General features: G+C 35.5%; 1 protein-coding gene, 1 long non-coding RNA gene and 1 pseudogene across 2 annotated transcripts; 1 reads left to right on the top strand and 2 right to left on the bottom strand.

The window, feature by feature from the left end:
* Positions 1 to 211: 211 nt before the first annotated feature.
* LOC117618013 lies at positions 212 to 23,221 on the bottom strand (annotated as a pseudogene).
* LOC117617408 (disease resistance protein RUN1-like) lies at positions 5,505 to 6,499 on the bottom strand. The gene has a single exon (XM_034346767.1). It carries the CDS (start codon positions 6,283 to 6,285, stop codon positions 5,641 to 5,643), a length of 645 nt encoding a protein of 214 aa, XP_034202658.1. The 5' UTR covers positions 6,286 to 6,499; the 3' UTR covers positions 5,505 to 5,640.
* Positions 15,178 to 16,309, top strand: LOC117617409. Its single transcript, XR_004584346.1, has 2 exons — positions 15,178 to 15,520; positions 16,028 to 16,309. It is a non-coding gene; the product is annotated as an uncharacterized LOC117617409 (long non-coding RNA).
* Positions 23,222 to 23,488: the final 267 nt, after the last annotated feature.

Genomic DNA, 23,488 nt, shown 5'->3' with positions numbered 1-23,488 from the left:
GAAAACAACATAATATGCCAGCAACGTGAGTTGCAGGATTATCAAAAAATCTTTTCATTCCTAGATTGCTGCTCATCAAGCTTTTCATTCCTTGTCCTTGCAGGATTATCAAAAAATCTTGAACAACTATACCAGCAACGTGAGTAGCAGCAACTAGACATGATTTAGACATGCTAGGATTCTTGTACCTTGCCAATACCAGCAACATTACTAGTGTAATGAGACACAATCTTTCAAAGAAGTATTTTGGGCATATTTGGACGCCTGTTTACAATTAATGTATGATTTTCAACAAACCTTGATTGGAAATTATGAAATAGATAAATCTGTTACATTTCATCCCCAACGTACATCAATTCCAATGAATGAGACAGAAGAATCATAGACAAAGTATATGTGTGGAATGAAAGCATTAGATAAATCCGGCTTGCTGTTTTGTTCATCTGTGGATAAATGCTGGATGCATCAATTGAGAAGAAACGTATTGTCTTATGCAACTTAAAATGGAATCTCAGAAACTGCTGGTGCCTCAACACACCTCTTGATTACCAGACCATTGCCTGGAAATTTGGTTCGTTTCAACAGCTGAACCTGGAGCTTACATAAACCACTTTGGAACTTCATTGCCTGAAAATTTAATATCGAATGTAGAGCACTAAGAAAAAGGATTTAACCCAAAACAAAAAGAACAAAAATTCACACCCTGAAAACTACAACATATACCCCAGAGATGCACAGCAAAATATTGCTAAATTTGAATTGAACACAAAACGCAGATATATGACCAGAAAATGCAAAGATATCATTCAAAATTTAATGGATTTACATACTTTGGCTCCTCATTAAGATCAATGTGCCTCCACTTTTGGTCATCGTGAAGTGCCGTGTAATCTGATAGGAGTTCGAAAACTACACAATATGGATAATACTATCGCTGCCCATCAAACTTTTCATCTTGCAGTTTCAATTGTTCCAAATCCCATTTCGTGTCTTTTGCAGGATTATCAAAAATCCTGCAGTTGAGTTGCTGCAACTTCACATGATTTAGACATGCTGGGATTCTTGTACCTTGCCAATACCAACAACATCACTAGTATAATGAGACATAATCTTTCAACAGAAATATGTTGGACATATTTGGATGCCTGTTTACAATTAATGTCTGATTTTCAATAAACCTTGATTTTTAATTATGAAATAGATAAATCTGTTACATTTTGCCCCCAACATACATCAATTCCAGTGAATGAGATAGAAGAATCATAGACAAAATATGTGTGGAATGAAAGCATTAGATAAATCCTGCTTTGTTCATCCGCAGATAAATGCTGGATGCATCAATTGAAAAGAACGGTATTGCTAGCTCCTCAACACACCTCTTGATTACTAGACCATTGCCGGAAATTTGGTTCGTTTTGACATCTGAACCTGGGGCTCACATAAACCCCTTTGGAACTTCATTGCCTGAAAATTTAATGTCGAATATAGAGCGCTAAGAAAAAGGATTTAATCCAAAACAAAAAGAAAAAAAAACTCACACCCTGAAAACAACAGCATATACCCCAGAGATGCTTGTATAGCATGCGTTGTTCAAGATGGCCAAGACTCTTTGTCTCTGCTTCTCCTTTCCTTCGAGTTGTAATCTTTTTTCCATTGCTCCCCTGTTAACGAAAGTTCTTATTGACCAAAAAATAAAAAAAATAAAAAAACCCCAGAGATGCACAGCAAAATATTGCTAAATTTGAATTAAACACAAAAGGCAGATATATGACCAGATATACTTTGGCTCCACTTTAGGATAAATGTGCCTCCTCTTTTGCTTATCCGCTGGTCCTGTAAACAAGGTAAGCCCTTGAGCTTCATGATCACCAATGTCGACGACGTTAGCACGATGATCATCGTGAAGTGCCATGTAATCTGATTGGCGAGGCCTCTTGCCAAGGCTCTTTGATGCTAAAGACAAGGAAAGCAATTCGCAGTCTTGGTGTTGATCATGATCAACAACAACAGTCTCAATGACGTCAGCAACCTGGTGGCCTAATAGGTGGACCCCGCAGGGAATTTTAACGGGTGTGGGCACTTTGACAAAGAAGTGAAATATAACTTGACACGTATTACCCTGCTTCGTCCGTGGTTCTTCAAACTCGTACGCGTACCTATCCAAATTCAATAATGGAATACACCTGACATGTCTCATTGATCCAAAAGAAATCTCATTGACGAGTTTTCCATCGAGAAGAATATAAACAGAACAACCAGTAACAACATATAGAAATAGAACCAATCTTAACGTCTCCCATTTTAAATTTGGAGGAATTTCAAAACTAACTGCACATCCAGCATCGTATTCGTATCTCCTTGTTCCAATACCTGAAGTCAAATATTGTCTAACTATTGTTGCATCTTTACGACAGCTGAACCACTTTGGAACTTCATTGATTGGAAGATTGATGCGGAGACAAGAAACCTGATTCAGAAAAATATTTTCTGTGATGTCGTAGCTGCGTAGTCTAACGCAACCGTACAAATCCAATTGCATTTGAGCTGGAATTTTCTCCAATGATGTGCAGTTATCCAGCAATACCCAAGCCATTTTTGGAATTTTTTCCAATGATGTGCAGTTAGTCAGCGATACGGATCCTACTCCTGGTGGAAGCACTTGTTCTGGAATTTCCAGAAGACTCTTGCAATCACGCAAGTCAAGTTCCTGCAAGTTGACCAATTTGCTAAACCATCTCGGAAGAATGACAAAATCGTTTCCCCGCAGACGAAGACGTGTTAAAGTGGACCAGCAATCAAGGGGCTGGAGGAAATCACTTTTTGATAGGTTGGGAAGCAGCGGTAATTCGAAGTAGCTGGATGAAACTTGAGAATTCACTTTTTGATAGATAAGGTTCTCACAATAATCAGCTCTAATAAAGTGAGAAAGCCCAGTAAGATATGCAATTGATGAAGGCAATTCTCTTAAGCCACTTCCTGATATGTCCAAACTCCATAGTGATTCCATCTCGACTTCTATTTCTGGGAAACTCTCAAGCCTTTTGCAATCACTAAGATCAAGTGTTAAAAGAGATTTCAATCTAAGTCTTGTTGCAAACCTTGTAAGATTGAAGCATCCACGAAGTTTCAATTGTCGAAGCCCAGTAAGATATGCAATTGATGAAGGCAATTCTCTTACGCCACTTCCTGATATGTCCAAACTCCATAGTGATTCCATCTCGACTTCTATTTCTGGGAAACTCTCAAGCCTTTTGCAATCAATAAGATAAAGTCCTTCAAGAGATTTTAATCTAAGTCTTGTTGGAAACCTTGTAAGCCTAACGCATCCATCAAGATTCAAATAAACAAGTTTATCAAGGAGTCCAACAGAATCATCAACCTCAACCAAACTTGAACAGTCACTTAGATTCAAGTACTTTATGTTTGGGATTCCGGATAAGTCTGGGATTTTTTCTAAGAATTGACAACCACGCAAATTCATATATGTCAGGTTTGGCGAATACTGTGAGACAAGAACACAAAAACAGGAAATAATTAATCACACGCTTCAAAAGACAAAAACTTAGAAAACAAATTTCGTGTTTTTCCTTTTGAAACTAACAACTCTATTTGAAATTATATATAATAGATGAAAATAATTTCAAATACATACCTTAAATCCCTCCAATTGTCTGATATGACTGCGTGGCATTCTGAACTCAACAAGACAATATCCTTGAAATTTGGGTGGCAAAGATTGTAACTGACAACTAGGCCAATCAATAAATCTTAACGCGTTGGGCAGATAGTTAATGTCCCCACATAGAGATGCATTATGGTTTATGAAAATTTGAAGATTCACCATATTACGGAAGCACTCTGGATTCAAAGTTATCTCAGCTGGTTTTGGAAGCTTCACCATGATGCCTTTAATCTTTCTTGTTCCCTAAGATGGAAAAGCATTAATTAGGAAACGAACTCATTGCACAAACCAAAATGCAAGCACATTTTGTTAAGAAAATTAAGGTAACATAAGGTATTCTTTCATGTCAAATTGAATATAAAAACACATGTGATACTTACAGTACTTTCCATTAGAACTTGTATGACATTCTCGTAAAACCACAATCTACTACGCTCGCCGGGATCATTGGGGGATTCTTTGTGAACTATATCCTTGCCCAGTTTTTCTAGCAAGTCGTGCATTAAAATCCTATTATCCCATTCAACAGTTATCATTGCCTTATCAACTAGTACTTCAATGCAATTTTTAGGGACTATTTGTAGCACAACGTCCTTACTTGCATCCTTGAAGAAACATGCAATGTCGAGAAAAACTTCTTTTGCGTCATCATCCAAGGCATCATAACTTTTTTGAAGTATTCTTTCAATATGCGTATAAGGTTCTCCTTTGTAACCATCTAATATAACTTGCCAACTTCCAATACTTCTATTACGAAGATGAGAACCTAAAATTGTTAGAGCTAGTGGAAGGCCATCAGCAAAAGCTATTACACGTTGTGCGAGTTCCAAATAATCTTTTGGAGGTTCACTCCTTCCGAATGCATGCCAACTGAAAAGCTCAAGAGCTTGGTTGTAATCTAACTTCTTCACCTTGTATATCAACTCAATCCCATGATTTTCTAGCAATCCCCTATTTTTTGTAGTAATGATTACTCTACTACCCTCACCAAACCAATCATCTCCAGCCAAGTTTTCTAACTGCTCCAAGTGGTCCACATCGTCAAGAATTAATAGAATCTTTTTATGCCTCAGCCGTTCTTTTATAACACCGATTCCTTCATCAACACTCTGAATTTTCAACTTGTTGCCTAGATACTTATGAAGAAGAGTCTTCTGTAGCTTGATTAAGCCTCCATGTGGCATTGAATTTTCCCTGACATTTGGCAAGAAACAACTTCCTTCAAACTCATGGGCAATTGCATTCCATATAGCTTTTGCAATTGTTGTCTTGCCTATTCCAGATGTCCCCCATATCCCAACCATGCGACGACCATTCCCACCAACATCTAAAAGCCTTTCCACATCTTCTACACGAGATTCAATTCCAACTGGGTGTGCAGCCACATGCCAAGATGGGACGCTTAAGATTCCCTTAACGATTCCCTTAACGATGTCGTTGATAAATGTAGCTTCATACCTGCCAGTTTAACCAAATTTGACACATTTAAATATCCAACCACGCAAAAGAACACAACATACTGAAGAGATTAATAGTTGTTTAACCACAAACCTAATGTTATGTATCATTTATACTTGTATGCCTTTCGAAGAGATTAATATATATGGATTTGGAACTTTCTCCTTACAGCTATCGAAAAAACAAAAGTACCCAAGAAAATAAATCTTCTCCCTACAGTTGTATATTTTTTCAAAAGAATACTTTTCTTTAATGAGTAGCAATTAAATGTAACCAAAGTAAAAAAGAAAAAGAAATTAACTTAACTTGAAAAAGATAGATAACCCTGAAATATAGAAAAATAATGTCCTACAGCCATCGAAAATATAAAAATACACAAAAAATTAAAATAAAGATCTTCTCCCTACAATTTAATATTTTTACAAAAGGATACTTTTCTTTAATAATGAGTAACAATTAAATGTGTAACAAACAGTAATGAGAAAGAAGAGAGAAAAAAATTAAACATGAAAATGATAAAGATAGAAATATACGTACTCTCCATCCTTGAAAGTATGTCCGGACAAATTTGCTGCTTGTCTAAGAGCTTCCTTCCATATGAGCACTTTCTCCTTGTCATCCTTGAATTTCCTTTGAATAAGGCCTTCAAATGCGTCACCAAATTTACTTGTTTGGTTTCGCACATCCGACGGATCCACCTTGTAAAAAATGGGCAAGACTACTTGTTGCTTTGATTGTTTACATTGAAGGATCTTGACAAGTTCATCCAAGCACCACCTCGAAGATGCATAGTTTTCAGAGAATACAATGACAGAAATTCTTGATTCTTCAATTGCTTTGACAAGGGCTGGCGGTATTTCTTCTCCTCTTACAAGCTCTCGATCAATGAAGGTGTAGATGCCCTTATCACACAACGCCTTGTACAAATGATCTGTAAAATTGGTGCGTGTATCCTCACCTCTAAAACTCAAAAACACATCATATGTCCATGATGAATCAGGAGCGAAAGAAGAAGAAGAAGGAGAAGAAGAGACTGGTTGAGTGGTCGTAGGGGGCAGATCTGAAGGAAGTTGAGGTTCCACCCCAGAATCAATTGGCAATGGGGAACTCCCCATAAGCCTGAATAAGGATTTTAAGGAGAACATTGAAGAATTGAAGAAGCAGAGAGAATCTTATCTGATTTTGTATTGATTTTCTTTCTTAATAAAACGATACAGTAAGAACAAAGCTTATATGCATGACAAATAGCTTAAGGCTTAAACAAACTCACGTGCTCTCCATGAGTGAAAGAAGAAGAAGAAGAAGGAGAAGAAGAGACTGGTTGAGTGGTCATAGATAGGAGGCAGACAATTAAAAGTAAAGAGAGAAACTCAAAGAATTGGGTATGGCAGTGGCGCTCTGGATAGATTTATGAGGGCTTGACGAAGCAGTTTCCTACCACCTTCCATGCGGACGTGATTAAGTTAAAGGTGTGAGGAACTTTCGTTTCAACTTCAAGTCAACAAACGCTGAATTTTCTTTTCATACTGAAGGTGTAAGGAACCTTCAAGGCAACTTCTGTTTGGCCCAGATGTGTTTTCTTTCAATACATGATGGAACATCTACTTTTTGACTAAGACCTCTTCACTATTATTAAGGCTGCTTTGTATCTCTTTTTCTTTCAGTACATGGTACTTTCGGTGGAAAATGTATTCTCCCTCCATAACGGGGCTTTTGGTGTTAAAATTTTTTTATGTTGTACTTTAGTTTACGTGTTAATGTTCTTTTAAAACTTTTTAATTTAGTTATTTATATTAACACCTCTGAGATTTTTAGCATTTTCAAAAATTTTATGGGGTTTCAGACATTACACAAACACACCTTAAGATTTTAAATTGTTTTCACAAAATTTATTTTTATTAATTTTTGGGTTAATTTCAATTTAATACTCTAAACTCTCACCCTCAAAGCATATTTGTCCATTCACTCTCAATTTTAACAATCATGTACCCCAATTGTTTTAATTTTTTGCAATCTGGTTTTGGCTATCAAAATTTCCCTTAATTGTCTATGTGGCAGGCATGGGTCCCACCTTTTTGCTGCTTTCAATGTCAATTGAAGGTACTTTCGATCAATTGGTGTCTTCCGCAAGTACTTTTGTTTAAAAAACTATGACACTTTTTTTTTTTTTCCGAGTTTGAGCGGGAAGGCACCAATTGTCCAAAAATACCCTTCAATTGTCCATTTTTTGCAAGTTTAAGTGGGAAGACACCAATTCCACGAGAAATTATAGAGTGGTACGGTATCACCACGTCAGCTGGTGATACTCCCACTCAGAATTTGCCACGTGTCTTTATTAAAAGAAACTTTTAACTGTTTTTCCAGCAGTATATTAGTTTCAATTTTACCCTTCAGGAAAAAATTAAAATACAAAATACAAAGAGAAGAATGTAGCGGCCAATGTTGGCACTCGGCAGTGCCCTACCCCTTGTTGCCGCCCCTTCGCCTTTTCCTTCATTTTTTTTCGCCTCTCTCTCTCTCTCTCTCTCTCTCTTGTTCCAAGAATCACTTTATTTCATAGTTGTCTTTTATCTTCACATTCCAAAGGGTGCAAAAATTTACTCTGCATACAAAGAGTTTCTTGGGGATTTTTAGTTAAGTTTGTTTTTCTGCATGGTTAAATTAGTGACTATTTCCGTACATATTTTGGAACGAGTTTCAGCACTTGCTCAACTCAGAAATTGCGTACAGAATTTCTGAGATCTTCTTTTGTTAAACCCATGTGGGATTGAGAGCAAAATTGGACAAAGTGAACTTGGAACTGGAGGTTTTGAGGGAGATGAAGACAACCTAGATGAGGAACTCATGTGGGAACTCACTTTTCCTAGCATGCTTCCACCTTAAAGGGTTCAAACCTTCAAGGTAACTTCTTATCTTTAATGGTGACTATTTTTCTTTCATTACATGATAAATAGATATCTTGTTCAAGATTTTGAGCCTCTACATAATAATTATGCATTTACCCGCATTTATTACATTTAAATCGTTCTAATAATATGAGGACCTAAAATATGACACGTGAAACTCCAAATAAATGTTATTTACACGTCAAACTCCAAATAAATGTTATTCTCCCTTAACACTGTTAAGTCCAAATAATATTTTAAAAATAACAAAGCTTGCCATGGATTTTAACCCTTGCCTTGATCTCTACTTTCCTGATGAAGATAAGAACCCAACCTGATGAAGATAAGAACCCAAAAGTGTCAGAGTTTGTGGAAACTTGAGAAAATGTATATTTATATTGTCATAGACTAGTTGGAGCTCTTTCTTTTGTTTACCAGCCCTCACCATATATATTAATATTATCAAGATTTCTGGGGTTAAAAAATTTTCTATATAGATATTGTAATCTCAATGGGGTCTTCTATGTCTTCCTATCCCTTTTTCCCATTGACTTGAATGGTACGTACCTACACTACAGTGTGAATAAGGAACCTTCAAGGAAACTTCTCCTCTTGGACGGTGATGCCTGCTCGGACAGTTGGTGTCAATTGCCCCCCATTGACCCTTTTTTTTCACCTACAAAACAGGCCAAATACAAACTAGACTGTACCTTTGCTTCACATGGTAGAAGTATGCGATATAAACTAATTAGAAAATGTTAAAATAAATTTGATCACAGCTAGGAGTACTTTCATACAATCAAAACCAAAAGGGCCATAAGTACCAATACCATACCAAATCAAGTAGAAATTTTAGTGCCTTCGGTACAAAATATATGCTAGAACAAGAAACACATTCAAAGCAAAGGCATATCAATGTCTTTAAGCAGTGGCTAATTACTGTGTAACATGATTTAACATGTTAGAAATTGAACAGCCACAAAATTAAAAGAAGAGGCACAATCCTAGTCTTGTGATTAAAGTCTTCGAAGTGCATGTGAGAGCCATAGGGAAAAGAACATTTCTGACGCGCAACAGCTTTTTTTCATCAGTTCATGATGATGCTTTTTTCTTTTTGACTAACATCTCTTCACAATTGTTTAGCCTTCATTGACTGGATTCACCTCATGAAGCGAAATTTCGTTTGCACCTTCAAGCATAAGGAGTCTGGTAACTTTTTGTCTTCGACGGTAACATTATGAAAAAGTAGGTACTCAGAAAGATTAAAAAAAAAAAAAAACATACATATTATATTATACTAGCTTCTCTGTACGCACTTTCGCGCCTGCAAGAGGCTTTTTTAAAAAAAAATTAAATTTATTTTAGAATTAAAAAAGATAATGGATAGTTGTGTTCCATAAAAATAAGATCCATTATCTGAATTTTCTTTTTTTTTTAAAATTTTTTTAATACGAAAAATTTTGAATTTACCATATTATCCTCATTTAATTAATAATTTTAATTTGTAATGTTTGTATTAACCAAGGGCATTTTCTAGTATTTTGAATGTTTCACCATTCTCTGCCTTTTGTTTTATATATATAGATATATACTAAAGCCCAATGCAACTAAACACTGTAGCTAAGCACAGTGTAATGACGGAAATGCCCCTCATTTTTCTGCTGTTGCTGTTTTTTTTCTTCTGCTGCACAGTGAAATGGCGAAACTGCCCTTGACTAAACAGCTTCTTTTGTTCCCCTTTTTGCCCCTCCTCCTTCGTTGATAGCCTTTCGTCCGCTGAGACAGAGCCCTCCCTTCGGTTCATTTCCAACCAGCTGGTTGGGGGGCAGCCATGGAAGCTTTGTGTTCGTTGCTGGGCATGCGTTGGAGGCCGTCGATTTTTGGTTGGGAGGTGAGCTGCAAATCCAGCCGCAGCTTTGGGATCGGGAGATTTCGTTTTTTCCAAAGGCTTTCCAGAAGAGAAGGCCTCTTCCTTCTGTTCAAAGGCTTCCCATTTCGAATATATCAATGGCAGAAGCAACAAAGAGGTAGCACTTTAGAGTCCTTTCTGCTCTAATTGTTTCTGCTTACCATTTTTGTGTTATGAATTTGGTGTTTTTGTTTTTCAAGGTATGCGGTTGTTACTGGGGCAAACAAAGGCATAGGATTGGAAACTGTGAGGCAATTGGCCTCAAATGGATTCACTGTAGTTTTAACTGCCAGAGATGAGAAAAGGGGTCTTGAAGCTGCTGAGAAACTCAAAGAGTCTGGCCTCTCAGGTCAAGTGGTTTTTCATCAACTTGATGTGGCTAACCCTGCTACTGTTGCTTCTTTGGCAGACTTCATCAAAACCCAGTTTGGGAAACTCGATATCTTGGTATGTATATGATCATAGCTGCAGGTTTCTTGAAAAAGTTTATGTCTCTTGAATTGAACTCTTAATCCGAATGCGATTTAATTGAAGGAGATGAAATATGGAATCATATAGCAAATGAAATTGGAGAATAAAAATAGCAAACCAAGTGATAACTAGCTTAATAAATGTCATCAAGAAGTTAATCTTTGAAATAATTAGAAGTCTTAGGGTTTTTGAAGAACAAAATAAGTTTCACATAAACTACCAGTTGTGGAAGATTTTACTTTCAAATCTAACTCTATGTCTGCCACTCTGTTTTTATTTCTTGGAATCCTTTCATATATGATATGATCCCTTTCTGTACAATTTACAAGTACCCTAGAAAGATCCGTGGCTGGAATTAAGGGGTTTGGCAAAGTAGCATAATTATTGTGCTTTTTTAAAGGCATTGGTCTTTATGGTTGGTATGGTTGTAAAAACAAAGAGATTGTCAGAGTAGCAAATGAGAACTAAGGCTATGAAATGGAAGAAATTAGCAGAGAAGGCCATCAGTCATGATGGTTCTTCATACACAAACTTAGACAATTTAGTGAATCAAGTTCTATAAAGAAAAGGCCAGGTGCTGTCCTGATGGTTATTAGGTTTGTTGTCGTTCTTAATAACCTACAAAATATAGAGCCTAGAGGCTATTGAGCCTTGCTATCATCTCTAATTTCTTGCTTTGCTGTAAGCTACTTATGATATGAAACTTATTAAACAAAAAATTATGGTGCCATGGTTTTTCTTCATGAATATGCTAATATTTACTACACAATAATTCAATTCAAAAACCAAAACAAAACAAAACTGATACCTCAAGGCTGATCCCTGTACTTTGGAATTTTGTTCTGGTCACATCCCAGGGAGGGAGTGGTGAGATATGCACTTGGATTGCATGTAGATTTTTCTTCCCATGCTGTCAACAGAGTCAAAACCTCTACAGATGAGTAGAAAGAATGTAAGCCACCTGTACAGCAGAGCTAGCAAGACCTAGATCCCCTTCCACCACCCAGTACCATATATATAAACACCTGCCCAAACTCTTTTGAACAATGAGCAACTAAAGGTTGCCCATATTTTGATGTTTTTATAACTGCTTGATCTATTAAAATATGCCCAATATTTTCACATAACAAGTAGCACATAAAACATGTTATTAGAAATGAACAAAGCATCCCTGTGTTACGATCTGGGGAAAAATAGAATGCCAACAACAACTAGATGTGTTTGTGTAATAGAATAAACAACAAATAGATAGGTTCGGCTTCAGTTGCTCATTCCATTGTACCTACCAACGAATAATAGAACTTTGTTTGTTGCCTTTCTCTTGCTGTGAAGATTGAAATTCATTCGCAAAACAGAAGTATAATGTTATTTCAAATGATTTAAGATTTGAATTCCTGCTTTGATTGTCAAACTGTTTATTTAATGAAGTCTTCTTCAGTACAATCTCCCAGGAGATTTCTCTGTTATCAGAAGTTCAGAACGGAGAAAATAGAACCAAATTTCAGAAGTACCTTTCTGATATCTTTCTTTTAACTATGACTCCTGAGTTGGAGAATTGAGATGCATATGATCTATAAGTGATAATTAAGCATTCATTTGCTGCTTACTAGCTGTCCAAACAATAATGCAGGATTTCATATAGTGATGCAAATTTTGTCATCTTTTTCTCATCCTGTGATAACCTAGATTTCTCTAAAAATGTGATTCGATCCAAATATAATTCTATTATTGGTTTATTTCACAGCTTGAATACACCAAAAAGCAAGGGACTGGAAATTTGCATTCTGTTGCCATTTTCAAGGTATAAAACTACTCTAATTCATTGTTTTTTTAAATTGAGCATTATTAATAACGTTAGTCAATTGATTTTATTTATTTTATAAGATTTTATATTTGCTTTTCATCGATTATGCTTGCATACAAGTTATTTACAAAGAATCCTTATTTTGTTGATTGATACAAGTTGCATATACTGTTTTGCTCAAATTTTCCTCATCTTTTTAATATTTTCCCTTTGATGTTGTCATTGAATATTTTATCCAAATCATTAATCTGATGAACTTGGTTGATTATAAATTTTGAGTTCAATGTCTCAATTGTACATATAAATTTAACAAGACTTTAGGTATATATATATATATATATATATATATATACTGTTTAATCATTATGAACAGAAATTGCTTATCTGATAAAATAATGGATATATAGAATTGTTATATTATATATATATATATATATATATTTATACCTATGTCATTTTGATCAAATAAAAATTAATATCGTTTCTTTATAATTATAATGCAGTTATATAAAACAATTTTATACTATGTACTTTGTTTATAATATGTATGCATGTATGTAGATACACACACATATCCGATCCGAATATAATTCAATCATTTTTTTATTTGACAACTTGGATACACCAAAAAGCAAGCGGCTAAGCATTTCGATACTACTATCATATTCGAGGTATAAAAACTCTTCTAATTCATTGTATTCTAACATTAACCAATATTAGTCTCTGCCCAAACTCTTTTGAACAATGACCAACTAAAGGTTGCCCATATTTTGATGTTTTTATAACTGCTTGATCTATTAAAATATGCCCAATATTTTCACATAACAAGTAGCACATAAAACATGTTATTAGAAATGAACAAAGCATCCCTGTGTTACGATCTGGGGAAAAATAGAATGCCAACAACAACTAGATGTGTTTGTGTAATAGAATAAACAACAAATAGATAGGTTCGGCTTCAGTTGCTCATTCCATTGTATCTACCAACGAATAATAGAACTTTGTTTGTTGCCTTTCTCTTGCTGTGAAGATTGAAATCCATTCGCAAAACAGAAGTATAATGTTATTTCAAATGATTTAAGATTTGAATTCCTGCTTTGATTGTCAAACTGTTTATTTAATGAAGTCTTCTTCAGTACAATCTCCCAGGAAATTTCTCTGTTATCAGAAGTTCAAAACGGAGAAAATAGAACCAAATTTCAGAAGTACCTTTCTAATATCTTTCTTTTAACTATGACTCCTGAGTTGGAGAATTGAGATGCATATGATCTATAAGTGATAATTAAGCATTCATTTGCTGCTTACTAGCTGTCCAAACAATAATGCAGGATTTCATATAGTGATGCAAATTTTGTCATCTTTTTCTCATCCTGTGATAACCTAGATTTCTCTAAAAATGTGATTCGATCCAAATATAATTCTATTATTGGTTTATTTCACAGCTTGAATACACCAAAAAGCAAGGGACTGGAAATTTGCATTCTGTTGCCATTTTCAAGGTATAAAACTACTCTAATTCATTGTTTTTTTAAATTGAGCATTATTAATAACGTTAGTCAATTGATTTTATTTATTTTATAAGATTTTATATTTGCTTTTCATCGATTATGCTTGCATACAAGTTATTTACAAAGAATCCTTATTTTGTTGATTGATACAAGTTGCATATACTGTTTTGCTCAAATTTTCCTCATCTTTTTAAAATATGTTTACTTTGTATTACTTCAATTAGAAAACCATCTACAGCTTGCTCATTAGTTTTCTTAATTTTGTAACTTTGTATTTCCTAAATTGGAAAACTATTTATAACTTTCTTATTAAATTGATAAATTATATTATTCCTGTTTATACATAATTAAATGTTTATGATTATTGTCCTAACTCAATTTTCCCCATTCATCAATATTAACATTTACTATTTTCTCACTTTTTTTTATAACAGGGTCAAGACCTTCGTCAAAGAGAAAAAAAAATCATGAAGAAAGTGCAAAACAAAGCTCGCCCAATTAAATAGCATGCTATACAAAACTATCCAAATTTTGTTATTTTGATGCCTACTTCCTACTATAAACATCTCAATATACAAACATGTGTAGTATTTTAACATAACAAGTAGCCTGTAAAATATGTTATTACATGCTTTTTTTCCAACTTACACTCCTTTGTTAAACATAATGTTATAAATTAAATCTCATTGTATATATAAACAGTCTAACTTTGTCTACACAATTTCAAAACCCGCAGCATCGCGCGGGCTTTCCTGCTAGTATATATATATATATATATATATATATATATATATATATATATATATATATATAGAGGGAGGTGTCTTTGTAAGAGAGAAATAAGTACATTATTCCTATAATATAACTTCGTTTTCAAGAAGTAAAGGAATCCTTTACATGAAAAGAAAAATAACAACTTAGCCTTAACCATGGAAAATTCTACAGTGGACTTGGCGCATGGATGCGCCAAGTCCCATTGACGGTTGGATTTCGTTAAAATTTCTTAGGTAAATCTATACCATTGAATAGAATAACCTGAAAACCTGCTCAACAGGTTGAAAAAAAATTCCCAACCCGTCAAAATCTAAGGCCCCCTCTTCACTTCATCTTTCTCTCGCTCTCTCTGACCGCGAACCCTCTCTTGCTCTCTCATCCAATACCCTTTTCCTCTTTGTTTTCAGACTTAACGTCCGCACTTCTCTCTCTTTCTCTCATCTCAGCCTCCTCCTCTCATGTAGGGCGTCAAGGATCTGGCCAAAATGACGTTGTTCATGAATGAGAGCTATGCAGACCGAAGGCTTCCTCACCATCGCAACCCCAAAGAGTTTGTTCCATTGGACCATTTGGTAGGTCAATTTTATGTCTTTCTCTTCGATCAAGATTGCTCTCTTTAATTTACCCTTAATATGGATTATTATAATGGATTTTGTATTTAACAAGTTGGTGGGTGCTCGTGTTGCAGATCTTTGGGTGATGGAGAATCTGGGTCAAAGTTTTCGAGCCCGGTCACTGAATCTAATAGCCAGGATGCATCACTCATTGCTTTCAGTTCCTACCCTCAATGCTCCGTTGCTCATGCGACACTACTTCTCTGCCACTAGTTTCCTTGTCTCTAACTTTCCCAGCAACTAGGAATTGGTGGAGCCGGTGACGCCAGACTACGATGAGGAGAGAGTCGAACAATGTTGACGGATCATGGCGGTTGAACTTCGGCGGTTGAACTTCAACGGTTTCCAGGTGTCCTCAGAGAGCACAAGGAGAAAAGACTTCCCCGTGGCCTCCATGACTGCCTGGGGGTTTTAGGTAATTTCGCATCTTCACCTTCATTGTTAAAGGAATGGTATATTTGTTGTGATGATCTTTCTTTTTTCTTTTTTATGGTCTCAACTCAAATGCCAATATTCTGTTGCGTGCTTTGGTATCCCAGAATTTTTCTTGTTTTGGTAGCTCACTTTTCTTTTCTTTTTTTGTTAATGAATTAAACAAGTTGGACTCATTTTTGTGGTGAGATTTTAATTTTTCTCTTCTTACATATGAATATAATTGCGATTCCAAAGGGTGTGGAGGATATAATTTGCCATATAAAAAAATGTAATCGGAAAGCTTAAAGTGGAGGTGAATTGGAAACATTTGTGGGAGAGTGCTGGAGATGAGCGGTTTATAGTTTATGGGTTTTTTTTAATGTGCTCTGTGTTATGCAAAGTGTCTTTAGGATTGTTGGGTTCCTTACTTGTGCTGCCCCTTGTATTGAATGATCTTCAGGTTGTGTGTGATGGAGATTGAAACTAATTTTTATTCAATGTTTTCCAGACCTGTAATGGCAAGGTCATGGTGCATGCTCTACTGTATCTCGTTCTTGGTGTGTATTCTTCACATGGTTTTATTTGTTAAAAATTATAGTGTTGCTGAGTTCGTATATCTTGACAATTATTAGCTTGATGACTATCTTTATTTTTCTTTCAAAAGATTAATGTGAATTCTTTTCTTGTGTTAGCTTTCATTTCATATTTTAGAGTTTTTATCACTTTTCAATCTTTTCTTTTTGTAAGATTACATTTTCCCTTTGTATAAAGTAATTAGTGTTTTTAACACGTAAAAAATGTAGCCATGTTGTTTAGTGCAGGAGAAGCTGCGTAATAGTTGAAGCTGCCATTATGGTTTTTGCTGTAAAAATTTCAAGGTTAAGGCAATTCAATTTTAGTTCTGCGTTTATGACTTTTATTGTATATTAGTTTCATAGTTGGTCATTTCATATTAATATTCTTTCAATAGTTAATAGCCACATTTGTATGAAAACTTGATCATATTTGCACTGTAGTCTCTTAGGAAAATGGAAAGGGAAAAAAAAAAAAAAAAAAAAAGGTAAGTCTTAAAGGAGAAAAAATGATTAGAAAGAGATTCAAATTTTCTGTTGTAAGTCCAGTTTAATGGCCTTGTTGAAATTATATAAAGACAATATCTAGTTTGAGGTTTCTTGTTTGTGGATGTGGGTGTCCGAATCTAACAAAGTTGTAATTCCTTTCATTGCGAAATAAGGAAGTCAGTATGGGTTTTCCTCAAAATTTGGCCACTTGCCGATCGAATTGGACTTTGAGTCAAGGTATAAACTTGCTCCCCTTGTTGTGCTTGTTGATACATATGGATTCTGTGATTAAGTTTTTTTTACAGATGCTAATGCAATTACCAAAATCCTGTTTGGCAATTGTCTTTGATACAATTACATGTATTTTTTATTTTGTTCCACATGCAGTGCATTCCATTGATGCAATTAGATGTCACATATTCAATTACCTACTTCATGTCTACCAATTGGATATTTGTAAATCCAATTGTGTTCCAAGTTTGCATAATATGCATAATTTTGTTTTTATCTTCCATTAATCCAGCTCTGTGCTAAGTAAATCCTTTGCCTTTTGATCTTTGCCATTTGATTGATTGTTGAGAATATGTTTAGTTTTCTCTTCTGTTTTTTTTTTTTTTTGTGAATTCCACTTATGCAATTGGATTTGACATGTTCATTTACCTGCTTCCTGTCTGTCAATTGGATTTTTGTGAACCCAATTGCACTTCAATTACCTTGTGTCCAACAATGTTTGTTATTTACTTGTCATTAAGTTATTAACACTTGCAATGAAAGTAGAAGTTAATTGATATACTAAATTCTATTGTTTTTTTTACTTTTACGTACTTAATCATGGAAGAGAAGAACAATTAAATTAACAGTGATCGTTTGGCAATTACATATTCATTTTTTTAAAGAAAGAACAGAATGGCAATTACATAGTGCATGTTTGTCAATTGCCAACATGACATGGTTGTGTTGTAGCAAAATAAAGGAATTTTGTATGAGCTCGGTGACGTAAGACATGGGCTAAATTGAAGATGAGAGTGATGTGGGAAAGTCCCAGTCCTTTTTTTTTTTTTTTTGGTAGTGGAATATAGTTCAGTTTTTTTTTTTATTTTTATTGTTGTTTAGGTTTTAGTCTTTATGTTATTGGCAGCTTTTTTATTTTGAGAATGGCTATACATTATGTCTTTATGTTATTGGCCTTGATGAATATAAATTGGGTATAAGGAAAGTGAACTAATGTATGCCTCATTAAAAAAATGTAATTGCCTTGCAAATTGTTCTTCTCTTCCATGACAATGCGCTTTCGTGAACAAAGAAGTTATATAATTCTTGGCGTCTTTTTCTTAGTTTCTAAAGCCAAATTCTTTTGTGTAGTGGAGCCATTGGAGATGTTAGCTCTACCAGGGCTGTTCAAACAGCAACTGGCATTCAAAGAACCACAATCTATTCACAAACTAGATAGGAGTTCGAAAACAACATAATATGCCAGCAATGTGAGTTGCAGGATTATCAAAAAATCTTTTCATTCCTAGATTGCTGCTCATCAAGCTTTTCATTCCTTGTCCTTGCAGGATTATCAAAAAATCTTGAACAACTATACCAGCAACGTGAGTTGCAGCAACTAGACATGATTTAGACATGCTAGGATTCTTGTACCTTGCCAATACCAGCAACATTACTAGTGTAATGAGACACAATCTTTCAAAGAAGTATTTTGGGCATATTTGGACGCCTGTTTACAATTAATGTATGATTTTCAACAAACCTTGATTGGAAATTATGAAATAGATAAATCTGTTACATTTCATCCCCAACGTACATCAATTCCAATGAATGAGGCAGAAGAATCATAGACAAAGTATACGTGTGGAATGAAAGCACTAGATAAATCCGGCTTGCTGTTTTGTTCTTCTGCGGATAAATGTTGGATGCATCAATTGAGAAGAAAGGTATTGCCTTATGCAACTTAAAATGGAATCTCAGAAACTGCTGGCGCCTCAACACACCTCTTGATTACCAGACCATTGCCTGGAAATTTGGTTCGTTTCAACAGCTGAACCTGGAGCTTACATAAACCACTTTGGAACTTCATTGCCTGAAAATTTAATATCGAATGTAGAGCACTAAGAAAAAGGATTTAACCCAAAACAAAAAGAACAAAAATTCACACCCTGAAAACTACAACATATACCCCAGAGATGCACAGCAAAATATTGCTAAATTTGAATTGAACACAAAACGCAGATATATGACCAGAAAATGCAAAGATATCATTCAACATTTAATGGATTTACATACTTTGGCTCCTCGTTAAGATCAGTGTGCCTCCTCTTTGGGTGATCAGCCTCTCCTCTTTGAGCTTCATGATCACCGACGTCTGATAAGCCAAGACTAGTCTCTGATGCTGAAGGCAAGGAAAGCAATTCGTTGTCTTGGTGTTGATCATCATGAATATCATCGTCCACTGCCATCATATGAGGCCACAACCGCTGCCCTCGCCCATGATCAATTGTGACATAAGCAACCTGGTGGACCCCGTAGCGGATTTTAACGGGTGTGGCCTCGAAACTGAAGTGAAATATAATTTGACACTTATTACCCCCAACGTATTGCAATTGCGTCAGTTTCTCCCAACGTATTGCTCTGTTCCTCATATACAATAATGGAATACAGCTAAGACTCACATTACTGTCCTCTATCCCCATAGATATCCCGCCGACCCATTTTCCATTGATATGAACACTTGTCACTGCGAAGCATTCATTCCCACATGCGTTTCCCTTATTAACAACACATATAGCCAATCTTAACGTCTCCCAATCTAAATTTGGAGGAATTTCAAAACAAACTTCACATCGAGCATAAGAGTATGCGTCTTCCTCTTCCTCATCAGAAGAGTATTCGTCTTCCTCTTCCTCATCAGAAGAGTAGTCGTCTTTAACTAGTGTTGCATCTTTACAACAGCTGAACCACTTTGGTACTTCATCGCCTGGAAGATCAATGTCAAATTCAGAATGCGGAAGAGAAGATACCTACAATACAATTGGTTACAACAATCATCATCTTAACCATATAACATAGAGGGAGAGACAAAGAGAGACACAGAGAGAGAAGAGACAGAAACCTGATCCAGAATACTATTTTCTGTGATGTCATAGCCACGTAGGCTAACGCAATTCATCAAACCCAAATACTCAACCTCCGATGATAGTGGCAGTTTTGGAAATTTTTCCAATGATGTGCAGTTATTCAGGGATACCCAACATACTCTTGGTGGAAGTACTTCTTGTGGAATTTCTCGAAGACTCTTGCAATCACGCAAGGTAAGATACTCCAAGCTCACAAATTTGCTAATGCATTCCGGAAGCGTGACAAAATTGGCTCCAGATAGCTTAAGAAATCGTAATGTGGACCAGCAATGAAGCAGCCGTAATTCAAGCCTTGTAAGATTGAAGCATCTCTTAAGAATCAAAATTTCAAGCCCAGTAAGATGTTTAATTGATGGAGGCAATTCTCTTATGCCACTTCCTTCCATATCCAATCTTCTTAGTGATTCCATCTTCACTTCTATTTCTGGGAAACTCTCAAGACTTGCACAACCCTCTAGGTCCAGTGTTTCTAAGGATTTCAATCTAAGTCTTCTTCCAAACTTCGTAAGATTAACGCATCCACTGAGATCCAAACTAACAAGTTTATCAAGGAATCCAACAGAATCATCAAGCGAAACCAAACTTGTACAGTCAGTTAGAAACAAGTACTTTATGTTCCGGATTCCGGATAAGTCTGGGATTTTTTCTAAAAATTGACAACTACGCAAATTCATATATGTCAGGTTTGGCAATATAAGTGTTGTTGCGAACCTCATAAGCTTAACGCATCCCTCAAGATCCAAACCAACAAGTTTATCAAGGAATCCAACAGAATCATCAAGCTCAACCAAACTTGTACAGTCACTTAGAAACAAGTACTTCATGTTTGGGATTCCGGATAAGTCTGGGATTTTTTCTAAGAATTGACAACCACCCAAATTCATACATGTCAGGTTTGGCGAATACTGTGAGACAAGAACACAAAAACAGGAAATAATTAATCACACGCTTCAAAAGACAAAAACTTAGAAAACAAATTTCGTGTTTTTCCTTTTGAAACTAACAACTCTATTTGAAATTATATATAATAGATGAAAATAATTTCAAATACATACCTTAAATCCCTCCAATTGTCTGATATGACTGCGTGGCATTCTGAACTCAACAAGACAATATCCTTGAAATTTGGGTGGCAAAGATTGTAACTGACAACTAGGCCAATCAATAAATCTTAACGCGTTGGGCAGATAGTTAATGTCCCCACATAGAGATGCATTATGGTTTATGAAAATTTGAAGATTCACCATATTACGGAAGCACTCTGGATTCAAAGTTATCTCAGCTGGTTTTGGAAGCTTCACCATGATGCCTTTAATCTTTCTTGTTCCCTAAGATGGAAAAGCATTAATTAGGAAACGAAGTCACAAACCAAAATGCAAGCACATTTTGTTAAGAAAATTAAGGTAACATAAGGTATTCTTTCATGTCAAATTGAATATAATAACACATGTGATACTTACAGTACTTTCCATTAGAACTTGTATGACATCCTCGTAAAACCACAATCTACTACGCTCGCCGGGATCATTGGGGGATTCTTTGTGAACTATATCCTTGCCCAGTTTTTCTAGCAAGTCGTGCATTAAAATCCTATTATCCCATTCAACAGTTATCATTGCCTTATCAACTAGTACTTCAATGCAATTTTTAGGGACTATTTGTAGCACAACGTCCTTACTTGCATCCTTGAAGAAACATGCAATGTCGAGAAAAACTTCTTTTGCGTCATCATCCAAGGCATCATAACTTTTTTGAAGTATTCTTTCAATATGTGTATAAGGTTGTCCTTTGTAATCATCTAATATAACTTGCCAACGTCGTATTCCTCTATTACGAAGATGAGAACCTAAAATTGTTAGAGCTAGTGGAAGGCCATCAGCAAAAGCTATTGCACGTTGTGTGAGTTCCAAATAATCTTTTGGAGGTTCACTCCTTCCGAATGCATGCCAACTGAAAAGCTCAAGAGCTTGGTTGTAATCTAACTTCTTCACCTTGTATATCAACTCAATCCCATGATTTTCTAGCAATCCCCTATTTTTTGTAGTAATGATTACTCTACTACCCTCACCAAACCAATCATCTCCAGCCAAGTTTTCTAACTGCTCCAAGTGGTCCACATCGTCAAGAATTAATAGAATCTTTTTATGCCTCAGCCGTTCTTTTATAACACCGATTCCTTCATCAACACTCTGAATTTTCAACTTGTTGCCTAGATACTTATGAAGAAGAGTCTTCTGTAGCTTGATTAAGCCTCCATGTGGCATTGAATTTTCCCTGACATTTGGCAAGAAACAACTTCCTTCAAACTCATGGGCAATTGCATTCCATATAGCTTTTGCAATTGTTGTCTTGCCTATTCCAGATGTCCCCCATATCCCAACCATGCGACGACCATTCCCACCAACATCTAAAAGCCTTTCCACATCTTCTACACGAGATTCAATTCCAACTGGGTGTGCAGCCACATGCCAAGATGGGACGCTTAAGATTTCCTTAACGATTCCCTCAACGATGTCGTTGATAAATGTAGCTTGAAAAAGATAGATAACCCTGAAATATAGAAAAATAATGTCCTACAGCTATCGAAAATATAAAAATACACAAAAAATTAAATAAAGATCTTCTCCCTACAATTTAATATTTTTACAAAAGGATACTTTTCTTTAATAATGAGTAACAATTAAATGTGTAACAAATAGTAATGAGAAAGAAGAGAGAAAAAAATTAAACATGAAAATGATAAAGATAGAAATATACATACTTTTCATCCTTGAAAGTATGTCCGGACAAATTTGCTGCTTGTCTAAGAGCTTCCCTCCATATGAGCACTTTCTCCTTGTCATTCTTGAATTTCCTTTTAATAAGTTCTTCAAATGCGTCACCAAATTTACTTTCTTGGTTTCGCACATGAGATGGATCCACCTTGTAAAAAATGGGCAAGACTACTTGTTGCTTTGATTGTTTACATTGAAGGATCTTGACAAGTTCATCCAAGCACCACCTCGAAGATGCATAGTTTTCAGAGAATACAATGACAGAAATTCTTGATTCTTCAATTGCTTTGACAAGGGCTGGCGGTATTTCTTCTCCTCTTACAAGCTCTCGATCAATGAAGGTGTAGATGCCCTTATCACACAACGCCTTGTACAAATGATCTGTAAAATTGGTGCGTGTATCCTCACCTCTAAAACTCAAAAACACATCATATGTCCATGATGAATCAGGAGTGAAAGAAGAAGAAGAAGGAGAAGAAGAGACTGGTGGTTGAGTGGTTGTAGGGGGCAGATCTGAAGGAAGTTGAGGTTCCACCCCAAAATTAATTGGCAATGGGGAACTCCCCATAAACCTGAATAAGAATTTGAAGAACATTGAAGAATTGAAGAAGACGCAGAGAGAATCTTATCTGATTTTGTATTGATTTTCTTTCTTAATAAAACGATACAGTAAGAACTAAGCTTATATACATGACAAATAGCTTAAGGCTTAAGAACTATGGCTTGACGAAGCAGTTTCCTACCATCTTCCATGCGGACATGATTAAGTTAAAGGTGTGAGGAACTTTCGTTTCAACTTCCTTTACCTTTTCTTTGCTGAATAAATTGCTTTAAGATAGTGCACATCACATGGCCAGTATTGCTATATAGCAGAAATGGGCCTACATTGACAGCTACAAAAATGGTCAAACGATGGTATTTCTTTTTCTTATTAAAGCTGGTTTGTATCTCTTTTTCTTTCAGTACATGGTTCCTTCAATGGAAAATGTATTCTCTC

Source organism: Prunus dulcis, chromosome 2 (assembly GCF_902201215.1).
Source record: "Prunus dulcis chromosome 2, ALMONDv2, whole genome shotgun sequence".
Lineage (NCBI taxonomy): Eukaryota > Viridiplantae > Streptophyta > Magnoliopsida > Rosales > Rosaceae > Prunus > Prunus dulcis.
The sequence above is the reverse complement of the archived record's forward strand: the minus strand, read 5'-3'. Positions and strand labels throughout refer to the sequence as shown.

Excerpts from the sequence above, each read along its gene's own strand:
- LOC117617408 (XM_034346767.1), bottom strand. The coding sequence starts at position 6,285 with ATGTTCTCCTTAAAATCCTTATTCAGGCTTATGGGGAGTTCCCCATTG.